This window comes from Rattus norvegicus, chromosome 8 (assembly GCF_021556685.1).
Source record: "Rattus norvegicus strain SHRSP/BbbUtx chromosome 8, alternate assembly SHRSP_T2T, whole genome shotgun sequence".
Classification (NCBI taxonomy): Eukaryota; Metazoa; Chordata; class Mammalia; order Rodentia; family Muridae; genus Rattus; species Rattus norvegicus.
In genome coordinates this window covers 128,528,705-128,549,049 of record NC_141541.1, presented here as the reverse complement: position 1 = coordinate 128,549,049, position 20,345 = coordinate 128,528,705, and the positions used below count along the sequence as shown (strand labels likewise).

Sequence of the window (20,345 nt, the reverse complement as noted above, 5' to 3'; positions counted from 1 at the left end):
TCAAGGAGGGGAAGGCTTGGTTGTGGAATGTGTTCTACTGTGGTGGTGGGTCCGTCATGTGGATCATGAGGCTGAGAGAGAACAGGAAGTGGAGCTGAAGATAATCAAGGCCCTTACCAGTGACCTACCTACTTCAGTGGGGTCTCATTTCCTAAAGGTTCCACAAACTTCTAGGGGCCAGGTGTTCAGGAACCTGTGGATATAGTTCCCATTCAGAGCGTGACAGACGCAAGAACATGGCCACCTCTAGAAGCTAGAAAACATGAGAAAGCAGACTCCCCAGATGCTCCAGAAAGGCAGCATTGAGCCTGCGAGGTGTGTCTCTCACTCTCTAATACTCTAAGGACGAAGTGTGTCATTTTAAGCTGTGAGGCTTCTTACTATTCTTGATCTCATCAGTGAGGAGAACCTCACCGCTCCCTCTCATTTTATGTACATGGGTGTTTTGTCTCTGTCTATGTCTGTGTACCATGTAGACCAGAGGTGGCCATAGAGTCCTCTGGAGCCGGAGGTACAGACTCTTTTGAAGCTGCCATGTGGGTGCTGGGAACTGAAAAGCATCTTGTGCTCTTAACAATGAGCCATCTCTCCAGCCCCCATCATTTTACACACACACACACACACACACACACACACACACACACACACATACTCACACATACTCACTCACACACTCACACACAGTAAGTGGACCACAGAAAATGCTGAGAGGGAATAGAACAGTCTCAGAAGCCTCAGCTGAGGTTAAACACATGGGAATGGATGCTCCTGCTCTGTGTGCGTTCTGTGGGAAATGGAAACACCACCTGTGTTTGATGGTGATTCCTAAATTGGAGTCCACGCTGTGATTTTTGATCCACACTGGGCAAAGCAGAACTGATACATTTACCCGTGTTGTCCCCATAGTTCATGAGTCAGGGATTTCTGTGCTGTGTAACGGGAAATCCATCACTTGTATGCATAGAAAGGGAGACAGCTTCCCATCTCTGTCTGTCTGCCTGTCTGTCTCCTGAGATATTCCCTATTCTACTGAAACTCTGGATTTTAACTTTATTTTACCATAAAACATTCACTAGCATTCCCATAGCTCCAATCCTTTAAACCTTCCCAGAGGGATTCCTTGTAAGCCTGTTGTGGCTTGTTTTGAGAGCTGGTCAGATGTGCTGGGGCTGAAGCAAGGTCCAGTCTTGATGGCTGCTCAGGGAGGGATGGGCACCATGAGGCAGGGCCCGCCATCTCAGCTCTTCTATGTCATTTTGCAGCTGAGGATTGTAAATGAGCTGTTACTCTAGCTAGTCTGTGCGTACGACTCACAGTCCTGGTATTTTATTTACAAGCTACCAGCCTAGATCAGGCAGGGTTTGAGCTATTGTAACTTCTGTCCCAGCCATGTGTCCCTTGTTACTTGCTGTTTGAATCTCACCCAGTTACTCTCATGGTCCAGACCCTCTCCAGGCAGTGGCCTCCTTCCTTCCCCTCCTCTCTCCTCTTTTGTTTAGTCTCTCCTGAGACCCCTCATTCAATCCTCAAATTCTGCCTTTCTCTCTCTACTGCCCAGTCACAGGCTCTAGGCTTTTATTAACTAATTAACTTTAAATTGGGGAGCAATTTGCTATCACTTGCTATACGTGAGGATCTGCTCGTCAGGGGCAGCCAGATCTTGGGGGCCAGTATTTAGCCGTTGAATACATAGTAGCACCAGACCAACCCCAACATGGGATTCTCAGAGTATTCCCTGTGTCCACTTGTCCCTCAGGGGTGTCTAAGAACTCCAGAAAGGCAGGGATTGACTGTAGTGAACAATGTGTCAGAAATAAAGTTTTTTATTTATTAATTCATTTATTATATATAAGTACACTGTCATTGTCTTCAGACCCACTAGAAGAGGGCATCAGATCCCATTACAGATGGTTGTGAGCCACCATGTGGTTGCTGGGAATTGAACTCAGGACCTCTGGAAGAGCAGTCAATGCTCTTAACCAGCGAACTGTCTCTCCAGCCCCAAGATTTGTTTGTTTGTTTGTTTGTTTTTAATAAAAAAGTTAATTCTTTAGTTAACATACCTCAGAAAGATTTGTTAAAGGTTTTTGGCAACAAATTTTAAAGACCATGCAGCAATATAAATTCCCATGTGGGTTTCAGTGTCTCCTGACCTGGGTTCTGCTTGTAGGTCCACCCTGTAAACCTGCCATCAGATGGAACCTGTACATTTTTATTTTGGGGACCAATATGACTTGTCATCGACATTCCATGACTGGATATTTGCATATATCCATTTTACTTCCATGCGTACCACACGTGCATACTTCTACGTGCCACACAGATGCACGTCTGTCCATCATGTGTCTAGTTTTACTTATCCAGGATCTCACCATGTAGCCCAGGCTGTCCTGCACAGCTTCTGGCCACCTCTCCAGCTCCCTCAGCCCTGCAGCTTCCCCATCCCACTGGAAAAGCTGACATGTGGTCTTTTCATCATGCATGTGTACTTGTGAGAAATTCTTTCAGATCTCTAATGCTCTCACATCCCCATTCTTCTCTCTCTTCCTGCCCCCTCTTTCCCATGAGGGGGATTGAACCTAGGGCAGGGCATCATACAGGCTAGGCTGGCACTCGCTGCTGGGCTGTGTTCACTTTTTATTTTGAGATGGAATCTAAGTCACCTGCATCTTTTTATTTTTAGTTTTGGGGACCAGAAAGCTTTCTTAACTGTGTTCCTCCTTCCCCCACTTTCTGAGAGCTGGGCTGCAAGGCTTGCAGCAGCTCCCTGTCTGCTTACCTTCTGTAAAGGGAATCTTCACATTCCAATACTTTATTCAACCTTGTTTCTTTTTCTAGAGCAAGCCAAGGGCTAGCAGGTACTGAGAGCAAGCCTGGTCTCATGGTGACCTGACCCTTGTTCTTGTCTAAGTAATGTTCCCCCCTTCCCCTTCTCCCCTCTCCTTATTCCTCTAGAGATTACACTCCTTGGATTTTGATAGGAATTGTGTTGAGTTTTTACCCCTTATGGGTAGTGTGGACATTTGACAATTGCAGATCTTGTAAATAATGAGCATAGGGCATTTCTAGTCGTGGTGTGACTCAGCCCTTAGCACACAGCTTTAATCCCTCTGGCTGGAATGCAGACACACCCTTCGTGTACAAACATTGAAGGTAAAGTTAGTTTGTAGAAGGAAGCACCTATGTTTGAAAGTGATGTCTAATTGAGTGGCAGACGAAGTAGTGAATCAGAGAAAGATTTGACAAAATCGAATATGTCCACCTCTCATGAGAACAGAGAGGAAAGGGAATCTACTTAAGGGAGAGACAGACAGCACAGAAAGAAGAGAGTACAGCATAGGAATACAGTAGAGTTAGTGGAGAGCAGTGCAGTAGAGAGGGGAGTAGAGCAGCACAGAGAAGGCAAAGGAGAGAGTTTACAGAGACAGATTGGAGAGAGAACAAGGTAGAGACAGGTGAAGACATAATGAGCCAGAGAGCGAGGAACCAGAAGATTAGAGCATGTCGCCTGAGTTAGTTTGAGGCCAAGTGGAGGAATTCAGTAAGATACTAAGAGAAGCTAGCTTGACTCAGTCAGCTTGGAGAGAAAGTTTGAGCAAGAACAGCTGAGTTGATCCAGCCAGCCAGAGTTCAGAAAGAACAAGAAAGGGTTTCAGAGGCTGAAAACATTCTAGGTGTAGATTAGATTGTATGGAGGTTAGAAGCTTCCAGGAGTGGCCTAGGTTAGCAGACTGAGTCAGTAAGCCTCCAGATGACATTTACATCAATGTTGGGAGCCAGCCCGGCCTGGAATGGTTTGAAATAGGACACAGTGTTGGACAGAGCTAGCTTTAAAGACTGATGGTCTCTGGCCTTCCCACTCTCTAACTACACTGAATTATGAAGCTGCTGGCATCTAAAAAAATTGTAAAGAATTTTTTTGCCTATTATGTGGTTGAAAACAGCTGACTTGGGCGATTAACACCTGTAGCCTACCAGTGCACAGAGGAAGGGGTATTAAGTAAAGGATTGTTAGGGGTCCTTTCTCTCTAGCCCAGAAGCCTCTCCTTTCACTTGTCAGGCAGAGGGAGGTTTGGAGCAATGAATTTACTTGAACCAGGAGAAGAGAGTCACCCTGGCAGAAGGAAAAGCTTTTACACAAGCAAATATGCATAAACACACATACATTAATACACACATGCATACATACATGTTCATTAGCACATACTATTTGTTGGGCCCAACAATCTGTCTAATCAACTTACATATTCTCACACACACAGCTATACTTACATATGTATATGGAGCAAAATCCCAAGCTCCTGCAGAGAAAAACTCACTCATTCTGGATGAAAAATGATCTTCAATATTTATTGCATAGTGAAAGAAAAAGCTTCGACCCTTTTATTACCAAATGAATTAAATCCAAGTTTGTAAGAAGAAAGCTTTGTTCTTTTCAGTAAGACTAAGCCTGCCTTGCTGTTAAGAAGAGACCTGTTCTGTCCCATGGTGAGGAGAAGCCCACCTGCTCTTTCTGCTCTCTGCAGCTTCTTCTTGTCTCTCTTTCTGTATACACTCCTTCTGCCCTTGCCCAGATGTTGTTATTCCTAGTTCTTTGTATCTTTTTTAGGAGAATACATCACATGGTTTTCCCAAGCATCCCCCCCTCTTTTTTTTTTTTTTTACAAAAGTTCACTAAAAGTTCAAACATAAATTTAAATCATAAATTGGATAAGAAGTTTATGGCAGAGATGTTTGTGTGTGTTTCCATAAGACTGGTTATCTAGCTAGATGTTCATTATCTGTCACTAGCTCCACAGGTTCACTGAGAGTTAAAAACCATAATTCTTGTGACTAAGTTATCATTGACGTTTTGTCTAGACAAACCCAGTCAATATTTTAGCTTCTATTCTTGCACCTACAATAAATCATTAGTTCCCTTTATGACCTTTGGTTAATTGTTTTACAACCTCTTGGGATGTGTTCTAAGTTGTAAAGTTCTAAGTTTCTACCTTAGAAGCAATTAACTCGTGACACTTGAAGACTGGCAGAGTTCTCAATGCAGTTTTGACATCAGAAAGGATTTAATAATAGTCCTATTATAAAGGGCATAATAATTACTAGTATAATCTTAGGAATTCTTATAGGATCATCATTAAGAATTAAGAAATCATCTATGTGTCTATATAGCATCACTACGAGATAGTAGTACATCTTCATTGATCTGGAGCAATCTTCCCCAAAGGGTGACTGATACCCAAAGTTCATTCATTCTTTTAACTGTCATCCCCTATAAAGTCAAAATCAAAGTGCAGAACACTTACTTCCAGCATCACAGCACATGTACTACCATTCTAAAACATCACAGTGAGGGCATCCTGGACCAAAGAACAAGCAAAAACCATCAAGACAAACTCCAAAGTTTCTGCATCTCCATGTCTGATGTCAAAGCGTTCATCAGGTCTCCACCTCCTGTCTGCTTTGATGACTGCACCACACTTCTTTCTCTTGGGCTGCTTCCACTCCTGTTAGCAGCTTTCCTCAGCAGGTATCCAATGGCTTTGCATCTCTAACATCTTGGGGTTTCCAAGACAAGTTCAACTTTACAGCTTCTTGTTCCAATGTCTGGGATCTATAAATTATCTTTTGGTTTCCTCCAAAGGGCTTGGGTCACATCTTCAGCTCTGCCCTCTGTAGCACTCTAGGCTCTGGCTGACTCCACTCCACTCCACTGCTGCTGCTGTTCTTAGTGATCATCCCACGTGCTGGCATCTCCAGTAAACTGTCTTCTGCTGCAGCTAGGCTTCACCGACAGCCTCTCATAGGTTCTTTTTTTTTTTTTTGGTTCTTTTTTTCGGAGCTGGGGACCGAACCCAGGGCCTTGCGCTTCCAAGGTAAGCGCTCTACCACTGAGCTAAATCCCCAGTCCCCTCTCATAGGTTCTTTTCATGGTGCCAAGGCTCAACTTCTTTGCATGACCTGGGCCATCAACTGCAACTGAGGCTGCACCTTCACCAATGGTCTTCTCTGACTTCTTTTAGTGCCAAGCCTCAGCTGCTCTCCATGACCCCTTGCTACCTTTAAAAGCAGTACCACCTGGGTGACTTTTGCACATTAACAAGTCCTGCAGGAGCAGGAGGTACAACCTTGGTTATCTCTGAAACACAGCTTCTTTATGCTCTCAGAAAACACTTCCTAGACGATTTCATCTCAGTGATGCTGGTCTCCTTAATCACTGCTAATTTCTTAGTTCCAGCTAACCAGCATCAACTGTCCCAGTAACTCCTATTCTTGACTCTACAGCTGGAATCACATGGCTGAAACAGAGTTCTGCTGCTTGCAGGAGCTGGATCATGGCCCCCTTATTCTGGTACCTTATCACCAGCTTTCTGTTTTCCAACTCCTTCACTACCTAAGCTTGGCTGCCCTGGTATTTGCTCTGTAGACTGACCATGAACCTAGAGATCTGCATGTCTCTGTCTCCTGAATGCTGGGATTAAAGGTGTGCACCACCACCTCTGGACCTAAGCTTTTCTCTACTTAGGACTTGCTCTGTACCAGGCTGGCCTTGAACTCAGAGATTTGCTTGCCTCTGTCTCCTGGGATTAAAGGTGTGTGCCACCATGCCTAGGCCTAAGCTTTTCATGATTGATTATGCCTCAAGATCAGATCAAAAGCTTGTGTCATCCCATGTCAATTTGATACACAGTCCTGTCTCCTTACGTCCAAGCAAAAGCAATAACCAAGTCATAATAATAGAACTATTCATTGTTCAACTGCAAACACATAAAAAATAGGCTTAGCTGGGTGGGATCTTACCAAGACCACGCCCATTTCTACAAGGGCACACTTTCTAGTAGCATCACTCCCTGTGGGCCAATCATTCAAACACATGAGTCTGGGGTAGGGGTGGGAGCAAACCTATTCAAACCACTACAAAGACCAAGCTACAAAAGTGTAATGTGTGCAGAGGGCCTAGGTCAGTCCACGCAGGCTCCCTGGTTGTTGGTTCAGTCTCAGTGAGCCCCTAGAGCCCAGGGTAGTTAATTCCGTAGGGTGTTGTTGTTGTTGTTGTTGTTTTGTGATGTCCTTGATCCCTCTGGCTCTACAATCCTCCCCCCCCCCCCATTCCTCAGGGTTCTCCAAGCGCTGCCTAATGTCTGGCAGTGGGTCTCTGACTGTATCCATCAGTTGATGATGAGGCCTCTCTGATGACAGTTATGCTAGGCTCCTGTCTGCAAGTAAAGCAGAATATTATCAGTGTCAGATGCGGGCTCCCTCTCATGCCATTGGTTTCAAGCTGGACCATCATTAGTTGGCTGCTGCTTCAATTTCTGAGTCATCATTACCCCCAGCACATCTTATAGGCAGGACAAATTGTAGGCTAAAGGTTTTGTGGCTGGGTGGGTGTCCCAGTCCCTCCATTGGAAGTCTTGTCTGGTTACAGAAGGTGGCCAGTTCAGGCTCCATATCCCCTACTGCTAGGAGTCTTAGCCAGGGTCACCCTGGGTTTCTAGAGTCCTCTGGTCTTTTAAATTCTTCAGCTAGGATTGGTTTGGAGAGCCATTTTCCCAGTGAATTGTGGGTCCATTTAAGCATCAGAATTCTCTCTCTGGGATGCTTTTCTGGAAGCCCTAGGTACAGTGAAGAATCTTTAAGCCACCTACCTGCCTGCTTGGCCAGTGCTAGGAAGGTGCCTGTGCTTGCCGTGGAGCTAAGGGTAAACTACAGTCCTGTCCTCCTAGAGTTGTCCCTGACATAGTGCATGGCTGCTAACCACACACCTTGCTGTCCTGTCCCTGAGGTGTGCATCTGGATGGCTACACTGCAGCATCCTCCTTGGTATGGACAGCTTAGGAGTCTGTCGGTCACAACAAAACACTACACATGTGAGTGACACTGCCAGAGAGCAGCAGGACTGAGGCTGAGGACTGGGGTGAGGTCATGGGTAACAGGGTGCCAGCATGGGAAGGGGTGTGGCAGGTGGAGGAGCTGCATGGCTGATGGTGGGCTCCAGCAGGTTTTGGGTGACTGCAAACTGAGCCTGTAACTATAGCACAATGATCATCTCACAGACACAAATATAAAATAAGACACCCCCTCCCCCCAACAAATTGCAGAATGGCGAGATCTTAGATGGTCCATCTCTTATTAATCTCACAGGGTCTCATATTGGAATATAAATGGGCCTTATTTGTGCTTGCAAATCAAATCACCATGAAAGGTTATTTCAAGAGGCAGAAGCAAAATCATACTAAAATAATTTAGTGAGGACTGGAGCTGAGAGTGTGCTTAATGGAACATGATGGGGTTTAATTTCCTTACTATTTCCATCATTAAAGCTCCATTATCTTTCCCGAGACCTCATTTAGGCATCCTGTCACAACGCGGCTCGGAGATGTTTCTGGGGCACACAGGAGGCTCAGGTGCCATTAGGACAGAAACCACTAATGCTGTTCCTCCTTTCATTTCTGCTCTTTGATGGCTGAGCCTCGAATCTGAGCTTCCCACCTGCTCACTCTCACCTCATCTCCCGAAAGCCGTGTGGGTTGTCTTCATCTAGGAGCCTTCAAAGGAGGGAAGTGTGGCTCGTGAGTTCAGAACACAACCAAGTCTTACTGTTGAGAGAGTCCCAAGGTGTGGAGGCTCCGAGGACTCCAGCAGGTCCACCTTGAGTCCCCATCTTAAGAATAGCCACAGCTGATCAGACTTGACCACAAGATCACAGCACTCATCAACAGTCACAGTGGACATCAACAGTCACAGAGCTCATCAACAGTCACAGAGCTTATCAATAGTCACAGAGCTCATCAACAGTCACAGCGGTCATCAACAGTCACAGTGGTCATCAACAGTCATAGAGATCATCAACAGTCATAGAGCTCATCAACAGTCACAGAGCTCATCAACAGTCACAGAGGTCATCAACAGTCATAGAGCTCAGTCACAGAGCTCATCAACAGTCACAGGGGACATCAACAGTCACAGAGGTCATCAGCAGTCACAGTAGTCATCAACAGTCACAGCGCTCACCAACAGTCACAGTGCTCACCAACAGTCACAGAGCTCATCAACAGTCACAGAGCTCATCAACAGTCACAGAGCTCATCAACAGTCACAGCGCTCACCAACAGTCACAGAGCTCATCAACAGTCACAGAGCTCATCAACAGTCACAGAGGTCATCAACAGTCACAGCAGTCATCAACAGTCACAGCAGTCATCAACAGTCATAGAGCTCATCAACAGTCACAGCGGTCATCAACAGTCACAGAGCTCATCAACAGTCACAGTGGTCATCAACAGTCACAGAGGTCATCAACAGTCACAGAGCTCATCAACAGTCACAGAGCTCATCAACAGTCACAGAGCTCATCAACAGTCACAGAGCCCACCAGCAGTCACAGAGCCCACCAACAGTCACAGCGCTCACCAACAGTCACAGAGCTCATCAACAGTCACAGAGCTCATCAACAGTCACAGCAGTCATCAACAGTCATAGAGCTCATCAACAGTCACAGTGGTCATCAACAGCCACAGTGGTCATCAACAGTCATAGAGCTCATCAACAGTCACAGAGCTCATCAACAGTCACAGAGGTCATCAACAGTCATAGAGTTCAATAGTCACAGAGCTCATCAACAGTCACAGGGGTCATCAACAGTCACAGCAGACATCAACAGCCACAGAGGTCATCAACAGTCACAGAGCTCATCAACAGTCACAGAGGTCATCAACAGTCACAGAGGTCATCAACAGTCACAGAGCTCATCAACAGTCACAGAGCTCACCAACAGTCACAGCGGTCACCAACAGTCACAGTAGTCATCAACAGTCACAGCGCTCACCAACAGTCACAGAGCTCATCAACAGTCACAGAGCTCATCAACAGTCACAGAGCTCATCAACAGTCACAGAGCTCATCAACAGTCACAGAGCCCACCAACAGTCACAGCGGTCACCAGCAGTCACAGAGCTCATCAACAGTCACAGCGCTCACCAACAGTCACAGAGCTCATCAACAGTCACAGAGCTCATCAACAGTCACAGAGCTCATCAACAGTCACAGAGCTCATCAACAGTCACAGCAGTCATCAACAGTCATAGAGCTCATCAACAGTCATAGAGCTCATCAACAGTCACAGCGGTCATCAACAGCCACAGCGGTCATCAACAGTCACAGAGGTCATCAACAGTCACAGAGCTCATCAACAGTCACAGAGCTCATCAACAGTCACAGAGCTCATCAACAGTCACAGAGCCCACCAGCAGTCACAGCGCTCACCAACAGTCACAGAGCTCATCAACAGTCATAGCAGTCATCAACAGTCATAGAGCTCATCAACAGTCACAGTGGTCATCAACAGCCACAGCGGTCATCAACAGTCATAGAGCTCATCAACAGTCACAGAGCTCATCAACAGTCACAGAGGTCATCAACAGTCATAGAGTTCAATAGTCACAGAGCTCATCAACAGTCACAGGGGACATCAACAGTCACAGGGGTCACCAACAGTCACAGCAGACATCAACAGCCACAGAGGTCATCAACAGCCACAGAGCTCATCAACAGTCACAGAGCTCATCAACAGTCACAGAGGTCATCAACAGTCACAGAGGTCATCAACAGTCACAGAGCTCACCAACAGTCACAGCGGTCATCAGCAGTCACAGTAGTCATCAACAGTCACAGCGCTCACCAACAGTCACAGAGCTCATCAACAGTCACAGAGCTCATCAACAGTCACAGAGCTCATCAACAGTCACAGAGCTCATCAACAGTCACAGAGCCCACCAACAGTCACAGCGGTCATCAGCAGTCACAGAGCTCATCAACAGTCACAGCGCTCACCAACAGTCACAGAGCTCATCAACAGTCACAGAGCTCATCAACAGTCACAGAGCTCATCAACAGTCACAGCAGTCATCAACAGTCATAGAGCTCATCAACAGTCATAGAGCTCATCAACAGTCACAGCGGTCATCAACAGCCACAGCGGTCATCAACAGTCACAGAGGTCATCAACAGTCACAGAGGTCATCAACAGTCACAGAGCTCACCAACAGTCACAGAGCTCACCAACAGTCACAGAGCTCACCAACAGTCACAGAGCTCACCAACAGTCACAGCGGTCATCAACAGTCACAGAGCTCATCAACAGTCACAGAGCTCATCAACAGTCACAGAGCTCATCAACAGTCACAGAGCTCAACAGTCACAGAGCTCATCAACAGTCACAGAGCTCATCAACAGTCACAGAGCTCATCAACAGTCACAGGGGATATGAACAGTCACAGAGCTCAACAGTCACAGAGCTCATCAACAGTCACAGAGCTCATCAACAGTCACAGGGGATATGAACAGTCACAGAGATCATCAACAGTCACAGGGGATATGAACAGTCACAGAGCTCAACAGTCACAGAGATCATCAACAGTCACAGGGGATATGAACAGTCACAGAGGTCATCAACAGTCACAGGGGATATGAACAGTCACAGAGCTCATCAACAGTCACAGAGCTCAACAGTCACAGAACTCATCAACAGTCACAGGGGATATGAACAGTCACAGCGCTCATCAACAGTCACAGGGGATATGAACAGTCACAGCGCTCATCAACAGTCACAGCAGCCTTTTCCATTTGACACTGTGTTGGTAGTATGCTCTTCATTGGTCTTGAACTCCATTGACAACTTGTGTTCATTCTTATGTCAGTGTGTGTGTGTGTGTGTGTGTGTGTGTGTGTATGTATGTATGTGTATGATACACCTGTGTGCATTCCAAGGCCAGACGTTGGCATTGAGTAAGGTCCATTGCTTTCCACCTTGTTCTCTGAGACAGGGTCTTCACTGAACTTCAGGCTTACCCCTGGTGGGGCTGCCTGCCTGGTCCCCTGTATCTGCCCTACCCATTGCTAGGATAACAGGCATGTGTGCCATTCCCAGCTTTTAAGAAGGTGCTTGGGGACTGGATCTAGGTCCTCTTGATTTCACGGGAAGTGATCATACCTACCGAGCATCTTCCAAGCCCTAGGCATTCATCCTTGCCCTCAGTCTGGGGTGGATTCCGAAACCTCAGCCCAGTGCAGTTTTTGGTCTGAGTAGCTGGCCTTGGTGTGGCTTGGTAAAGTTGACTGTCTTCCTGGTGCAAATGCCCAGGTGCTCTGAACTGCAGAGCCATGGCTGATGCTGTTCCCTAGAGCCTCTCTCTCTTCTGAGTCTGTCGTTTCTCCCTGACCAGCACCGCTGCCTGCTTGTTCCTGAGAACTTCCAGCTCACATCAGCCTCACCTGGCCAAATCCTGAGCACTCTGTCCCCGGCCCTGCAGGGCATGGCCTACAGTCTAGGTCAGTCACAGGTGGCTGTTTGTGTTTTAGCTGAGGTTGGCGATGATCCCAGCTGATAAGAGACTGGAAGAAGATGGCTGGCAGTGTTGCCTTGAATCGACCATGGTCCTCGATGGCATAGACTGATCCATGAACAATAAAACTGAACTGTTTCTGCATCTGGGTGCAGGTTTGGGGTTCTCCTGTGGAGTCTCGAGAGGGTCTGGCACACACTGCTTGTTTCATAGACTGGAGGGAGCATGGTGGTTTCTGTACACAGATGAGATGGTTTGGGTTATGCTCCAGGACCGCTTGCTCAGCTTTCTGTAAGATGAGGCAACAGTGGCAGGGCAGGTGACTCGGCACGATGGACGGTGGAGAGATGGCTGAGCACCTAGAGCATGAACCGCCCTTGGGAAGGACTTGTGTACAGATCCCAGCACCCACACTGGCAGCTGCCAATCACCTGTAAATCCAGGGGACATGGCGCCCTCTACTGGGCTCCTCAGGCACTGCATCTATGTGTCCGTCTACCTGTATGAACTGGTCTTCCTGAGAATTCACACTGAGCATAAGCAGCTCACCAGAATCTGTTAACCGGACATTACCCCATGGTGGGGAACAGTGTGGTAGTAAAAAGCAGTTTTGGGGGGTTGGGGATTTAGCTCAGCGGTAGGGCGCTTGCCTAGCAAGCGCAAGGCCCTGGGTTCAGTCCCCAGCTCCGAAAAAAAGAAAAGGAAAAAAAAAAAAAAAGCAGTTTTGGCCCATTTGGTCCACCAGTGAAGACACAATCATTGAGGCTTTTTCCTAAAGAAAATGCTTTTCCTTAAGAATTGCTCAAATTTTAATTTAGTGTATTGTTTAACATCTCATTTTGTTCTGTCCTGTCCTGTCCTTTTTTTTTTTTTTTTTAAGACAGGCTCACACCACAGAACGACTTAACAGTTCTCCTGTCTCCACCTCTCCAGGGCTAGAATCATGACCATGTGCCACCCCGCTGTCGAGCAGCTGCTTTTAACTGGCAGTTATGGTTTGTTCCTCAGGCTTCTCCTCAGTGGCCTTTGGTTCAGTACTCTCCTGCCTGGGTGTCCAGCCCGTTGTCTTGAGCACCTATGTTCACAGCTACTGGGCCTCAGCCACCCACCCACCCCCAGCCCAGTGGGGGAACTGCACCTTCAACAAGAGTCTATCCAAATAGCTCCTCACGCGGCGCAGCAGGCCTTTAGGCAGTTGTGGGGTGAGAGGGGCCGTGTGCAGCAGCTGCGGGGTGAGAGGGGCCGTGTGCAGCAGCTGCGGGGTGAGAGGGGCCGTGTGCAGCAGCTGCGGGGTGAGAGGGGCCGTGTGCAGCAGCTGCGGGGTGAGAGGGGCCGTGTGCAGCAGCTGCGGGGTGAGAGGGGCCGTGTGCAGCAGCTGCGGGGTGAGAGGGGCCGTGTGCAGCAGCTGCGGGGTGAGAGGGGCCGTGTGCAGCAGCTGCGGGGGTGAGAGGGGCCGTGTGCAGCAGCTGCGGGGGTGAGAGGGGCCGTGTGCAGCAGCTGCGGGGGTGAGAGGGGCCGTGTGCAGCAGCTGCGGGGTGAGAGGGGCCGTGTGCAGCAGCTGCGGGGTGAGAGGGGCCGTGTGCAGCAGCTGCGGGGTGAGAGGGGCCGTGTGCACTCTTGCATTTTCTGGTCCATCCTTCCTGCTTCAGGCTGGTCTTTCTCTCAGCACATTGCAGGCCAGGTTGATCTGTCAGCACTCCAAGAAAATACATAAATGAGACGCCCTCTGTCTCCAGGGACACTGGCCCTGGCTGCTTCCCTTAGGCTGTGCTGCCAGGGCCCTCTGCCTAAGCAGACTTGGCAGTGGCCCACCATGCTGCCTTGCGGCACACCCCATCAGGAGCCAGGACTGTGGAGGCGTGCTGCTAGAACTCCAAATGACATGAATACGCCAGGCCAGGAGCCAAGTGACACAGTTAACCTGCCAGAAGGGCCTACTCAGCGCTGCCGCTACCGTGGGACCAGGGCTTAGGATTCTAACGCTGAGCGCGGCAAGGGCTTGGCAGCGGTACCGGTCGATTCCCACCCGCCTGCTCTGCCAGGGAGAGAGCTTCCCTCGTGGTAATTGGTACTTGCTGTTGCCCAAGAGCCCCTGCGTTATCTGTCAGTCAGATTTAACAGTAATGTTTCCTTCCCCCTTCTCTTCTGTAGTCAGAAATGGGGATGATGCCCACTCTGTCTTACATCCATGGACTCCTAGGCTACTTGCACCATACACCTTGGCTCCAGATGAGACAAAAGCCTGGGCCCAGCTGTGTCAGAGCCCACTCCTCACCTGAAAGCTGGCCTTGTCAGCTGAGGAGCTGCTGAGCCACATCATTCCCGGCACAGCTGGTGCATGGCAGACACTCCAGCCATCACAACAGCCAGCCTCAGAGGGCCAGATCCTGCCCTTTATTCCCAGGAGTCCCTTGCCTCTGGCAAATGACCAGACTAATTTTAAACCCTCAGGTGACCTTTGAGTCTCACCCAGCTTGCCTCCTTCCTATCCCCCACCCCAAGGGTTAGTGTGTGACTCAGTCACAGAACAGTTCCAAATTCTTCTGAAGAAAATTGCCTGGAGTCGAGGATGTCAGAGCCATATCCTGCTTCTCCCTTGCCCTGTCACTCTAGCCTTCTGTCTCCCAGGGTTTCAAGCCCCACTAGGGCTCTGGACATTAACAGATCTCTAGAAACAATATCCCTGGGCTTCCTGTAGATGCGAATGTTTCATCCCAGCTTGGAGCTTCTGTGATAGATGCTGTGGGAATGGAGGTTGAGCCTTTGCTGTCTTAGGAATCCTGCGACGTGGGAGACTGCATCCTAGACAGTACAGACAGAGAGGAGGATGCTGGGCATAGTGCGGGAAGAAGCAGAATCACAAGGCTATGCAACTACACAGGTTATAACAGCAGCCACCAGTGGATGAAAGGAAAGGAAGTGGAGGCCCAGGTCAGCATCCACAGAGCAGGAGCTGTGGGCAGAAGAACCTCATAAAAAGTCACCTGTTGGGGTTGGGGATTTAGCTCAGTGGTAGAGCGCTTGCCTAGCAAGCGCAAGGCCCTGGGTTCGGTCCCCAGCTCCGAAAAAAAGAAAAAAGAAGAAAAAAAGAAAAAAGAAAAAGTCACCTGTCAAAGCAAAGTGTCTCTCGCCTGCATGTCTGCTCACCATTGCTGTAAAGACCACCTGCAAAGCTCTCAGGGCTCTGATGAAAGTTTGCAAAAGGAAGTGAGTGGACACTGCCACATCCAGCGACTCACATTGAACCCACTGTAGAAGTGTGTGGTCCTAGGTGACTCCAAATCCAGCCAGGTTGACAGTGGAGGTGAACCATCCCATTGTGGCATTTTCTTTCTGTCAGACTTCTTGCACTGACCGCCACAGTGTGTCAGGTGGAGTCATTTTGAAGACTGAATACTATCTGTTGTGATTGCTCTCTAGAGATGCATACTTCCCAGTAGACCCTGAAGTTGCTTCTGTGTTCCCCTAATTGTGGACACACTGCCACAAATTTACCAGACTTCTCAATGGAGACTTAAGTCCTTCAGTGTCTTAGGCACCACAGTGAGGTGTGATGCTGGCCTGCAGTGAAGCTACTTCAGAAAGGCTGCTCTGTTCCTACTGTTTACTTACTGAGTCCTTGGCCCTTGAGGGCCTTCCATGAGCTCCAAGGCTGTTAGTGGGAAGATGGGCACTTCAGACTGGGTGCCCACCTCTTTCCTTAGCAGAGGTTGTCCGTTTTAATGGAGTTTCATCTGTGATGCCAAACACTGAGTTCTGCTGCTTCTGCTATAATTATCTCAGCTGGCACGCCCTGTGTTCTGTTAGCACTTCAGTGTCCTGTTTATTAAATGTCCCCACACTGTGGTGTCAGGCACACAAATGAGCTTCCAGATGTGCTATGGGAAGGAGGTGCCCTGGGCTTGCTGTTTGTGGGTTGGTGATGTCTTCTCTCTTGAGACAGGCTTCCGGTGCGTTCAGGCTGTTGTTTTGGGTAATGTGTTTATTCCCCAATGTAGCCTCTTAAGACATACAAATGTCCTTAGGCGGCCAGAAACATTGTAGCACAAAGGGAGAGTGGAGGCCAGACACATTGTAGCACAAAGGAAGAGGGGCATGTTTACCCTTTGTGTCCCAAATCAATATTCCAGGGTTCCTTCCCTCCCCTACCCCAGATCCAGATTGGTTTAAATTTGTTTATTTGGGGGACAGGGTATCATTCTGTAGCCCAGGTTGACCTTAAATGCAGGTGATCCTTCTGCTTTCTAAGTGCTTGGATTCACGCATGAGTAACCCAATTACTTCTGCACTCCTTTCAGATAACCTGACAGGTTTGCAGGTGCCGCTGCACGGCCCACCCCGAGTACTGACTAGCCTGACCCACAACTTCTATAACCTGTCTCAGTGTTGCACACACAGAGGCAGGGCTTCCACCAGCCCAGACTGAGCTTCTGGTTTTGCCACTGTGGAGCATATGACAAGCTGTGCTTGGTCATGGTCACCTCCTCCCTCATCTGTAGAAAGAAGTGAGCCCTTCCATGCCTTTATGAGGGCAAAGTGAGATGCGAAATGAGCTATGTGCTCGGCGGGCTGTACTCTGCACCCAGCAAGCTCTCACATGTTGCTGTACTGACCACCCGGCTATACAGAGGCCGGCTGGGGTAGACTCTGCCAGTGCTGATGCTGGGACTCCCCACCATGTTCCAAGAGCTAACTGCAAGGCCCTGTGTGCTTGCCTGTCTCTTCCTTCCCTTATGTCAGGAGAACACAGTGCTGTGGGCTCTAACCTTGTGGGGTGGGGGTGGGAGTCTGGGTGGAGATAAGGATGAGTTACCCTGCCTCCTGTTACTGTCTGCTCACCCTGGAACTCAGGCATACATTTGGGGGAGGGCAAGGGCTGACCCACTGGAACAAGTCCCCATGACTTGGCCTCTGACCAAAGCTACCTCCTCCTCCAGCTCTACTCCACTGAAACCAGCTCCTGGCCCTTGTCTCCTGACATGGCCACCACAGATGTGCCCACTTACTTACCTCTGTGTTCTTGTCCCCAGATAATCTTCTGCACTGTCTTAAAGAAATAAATGAGCAGGAACAAATCTTATTAAGGTCTAAGAGGTGAAGTAACTCAACTTGATAAATGTTAGCGGGGTGTGGGCTTACCCACACTCGTGCCTTCTCCATGGCTTTGCCACAACTGTGGTCCTCAGCTGCTCTCAAACCTCCTCACTGTGAAGAGAGAGGCGTCTGTGCAGACTCTACTCCCTCCCTTCCTCCCTCCCTCCCTCCCTGCACCATGTAGAAGCCTGTTACATATAGTAAATAAAGCAAGCAAAGATAACTCTAGAACATAAGTTTTATAAAGTCCTCAGTGTAGGATATGTGGGGTTCAGGTTCGTAAGGGCTTGGAAGTAAAGAAGCTAGAAACAGTGTTGAGAGCAGAGAGGGAGCCGAGCGCAGTGTGCCGGTGCAATTGGGAGTCTCCTCTTTATGCTGTGCACCAAACCCATAGTACCCCAGTCCCCTAACCCCCAGCAATGTTGGTGAGACTGTGTCTTCTCAGGGCCACAGGCCTCTGCAGATGGAATGAGAGGAGTGGCTATCAAAGGCCTTCACTCTGAGGTGTTACTGGGACCTCCTGGTTGGGAGCCCACCCTGCTTGGCTAGGATCTGATGTGGCTTCTCAATGGCCAGGGGTATGAGGTTTTAAAGTTGACTGCCATGTTGAAGAAAGGACTTTAGCAAGGAGCAATGCTGGCCCACAGCTCAAGAAAGCCTCCATTGCTGGTCTCTGGAGGACCAGGACTTTCAGAGAGATTTCAGCTTCTTGTCGGGGTTCCCTCTTTCCCAGAATCCCAGAAAGGAAGTCTAGAATCTGGGCACTGCTGTGGCTTCCAGGCCAAAAGTGATTCCCTGGGTGCTAATGAGACAATGTCTTTGAAAATGGAAACAGGAGAAGGGGTACCTTCCATCATGATTACTTGGGTATCAATAGATCTATCTGCAGTGAGATTGGGCTACATTTGCTGATGCTGTGGCCTGTGAGCAAGGGGCGCTTGTGTCATTTCCAAAAAGGACCTAAATTGAAGGTGGATTGGCCCACACCCTCAGAGAGGACAAGTTTGCTCTGTATCATTAGTTACTTATCAGGAACAGCATGTTGTGTCATCTGGGCTCTTATTATCACTCCCTCCTTCTACCACCGAGCGGTGAGCAAAACTGGATGGAGTTGGGGGCTTGCAGCCACCTTCACATCCATCGTCCTAAGCCAGTGTCAGGGAGATGCAGGATTGTGGACATCTACCCAGGAGCGCTCTGTGCACATCTGATTATGAAATCAGTGTTAGACACTGGCACTTGGAACGCTTACACCTTGTCTTGTGTCAGAGAGAGAGATAGATGGTGCAACCCAGCCAGCATGGAGTCAGGAGAACTCTCCACAACAGGCTGGGTCTGTCCTGAGGATGTTTCCCAGTCACAGGCACACATTGCTCTCTCTACCCTGGAGCTCCTGGCCTCTTTGCCCATGGTCTTTCTCTGATCCCTGGCAGTCACAGCCATGGTGAAGAGGACTGATGACCACCTTCTTGGCCCTTAAAGCTTTTGACCAAGTGCAGTTAACTGCCCAGGAGGTGGTCACGTCATGCCTAGTCAGTGGACAGAAATGTCAGCATACTATGGGGAGTGTATGTTCACATGACTCAGAACTCAGAGAAGAACATGGAAACAGGTCTTTAGATGGGAAGCTGCCTTACAGACCAGGCCTGTGTCTCAGACAAGGCTTTGCTGAGTCTGGCCGATGGGAGTGCTGGCAGTAGACAAGGACAAGGTAAGTAAGGTTGAGGGGCTTCTCCAGAAGGCAGGAGAGAGTGCTCCATGAGACATGAGAGGAGTGAGTTTCAAAACTAGTGCCTGTAGATAGTTTCCTAAGAAAACTCAAAGTCACGAACTTGGACCAAGGTGTGGATGCCCAAGTGCAGGAGTGAGGAGCAGGCGATGTTCTGCTGGCAAACTCTCAGGAAGCCCGTGGCTGTCACGATGAGTCCTTCTGGAAACAGACACTCCGTACCATGGCTTTTGTGGGGTAGAATGGTGAGCCTTGGACCGATGAGGTCCCTGCTGCTAACGCCATTATCACCCTCTGCCCCAGATGGCACAACCTAAGGAACAGTGAGCAGAGCACACAAACTCATGCTGGTTCTGGAGATCATGGCTCACAGGACACCCCTCAGCCCTGCAGCTCTTCCCACCCTACCCCCAGACCACGGTTTCCTGCTCTTTGCTGTCAATGAGTTCTACCCTCTGCACTCATGCCACTCTCTAGTGTGCTCAAGGTTCATTGCCTTCTGTGTCTGCTGGGAGGTGGCTCCATTGCAGCAGGATTCTAGTCACCCCACCCCCATCTTTACTTCCAAGTGGATATTTGGGGCACAGCGAATATTTGTTGCAAAAACTGAATTTACTGTAAATGAAACACAGTTGCATTGGGATCCTGGAACTGAGAAGGACACCAGTGGTACCTGGGGACATTTAACTAAGGCCTCGTTTAGTTATTTCCCACAGTAAACCAGTAATCTGAGCTCTGCTCTGTAAGATGCTGACGTGGGGAGTGCGGTGGAGGTTTAACTCCATCTCTGCAGCGCTTCTGTGTCCGGAGAGAAGGGAGAGTGGAGGAGAAAGGTGGTCTGTCTTGAGGATGACAGGACGTGTTTCTGCCTGGTCTGTTGCAGGAGCATCAGGAGAGCATTCTGGGTAATACCATGCAGAGTGTGATTGCTCTACTCAACAACCTGGTGGCCTACAAAGACTCAAACATGCAGCTGCTTTATGAGCAAGGTAAGCTGGGGATTGAACCCTGGAAGAGCAACCCTCGCTCTTCAGCACCCAGAGCTGCTGGGCCAGCGGCTAACGAGCAGCTGTTAGACTGATCTCCGAGGTCAGCCTCGATAATGTCAGCCGCAGTTCTGATATTTCGGTCCCAGGTGTTGGAGCTCTGCTTTATGTGCATGCTGTGCATTCAACTGCTTC

The 20,345-nt window shown here is 48.8% G+C and overlaps 1 protein-coding gene across 7 annotated transcripts in view; it reads left to right on the top strand.

Moving 5' to 3' along the window:
* Ulk4 (unc-51 like kinase 4) overlaps window positions 1–20,345 on the top strand; it is a 305,588-nt gene that overhangs the window by 141,786 nt on the left and 143,457 nt on the right. For all 7 annotated transcript variants that reach the window (XM_087563005.1, XM_087563004.1, XM_087563001.1 and 4 more), the window contains 1 exon segment: window positions 20,048–20,153. In XM_087563005.1, the coding sequence (XP_087419131.1) occupies window positions 20,048–20,153 (106 nt within the window).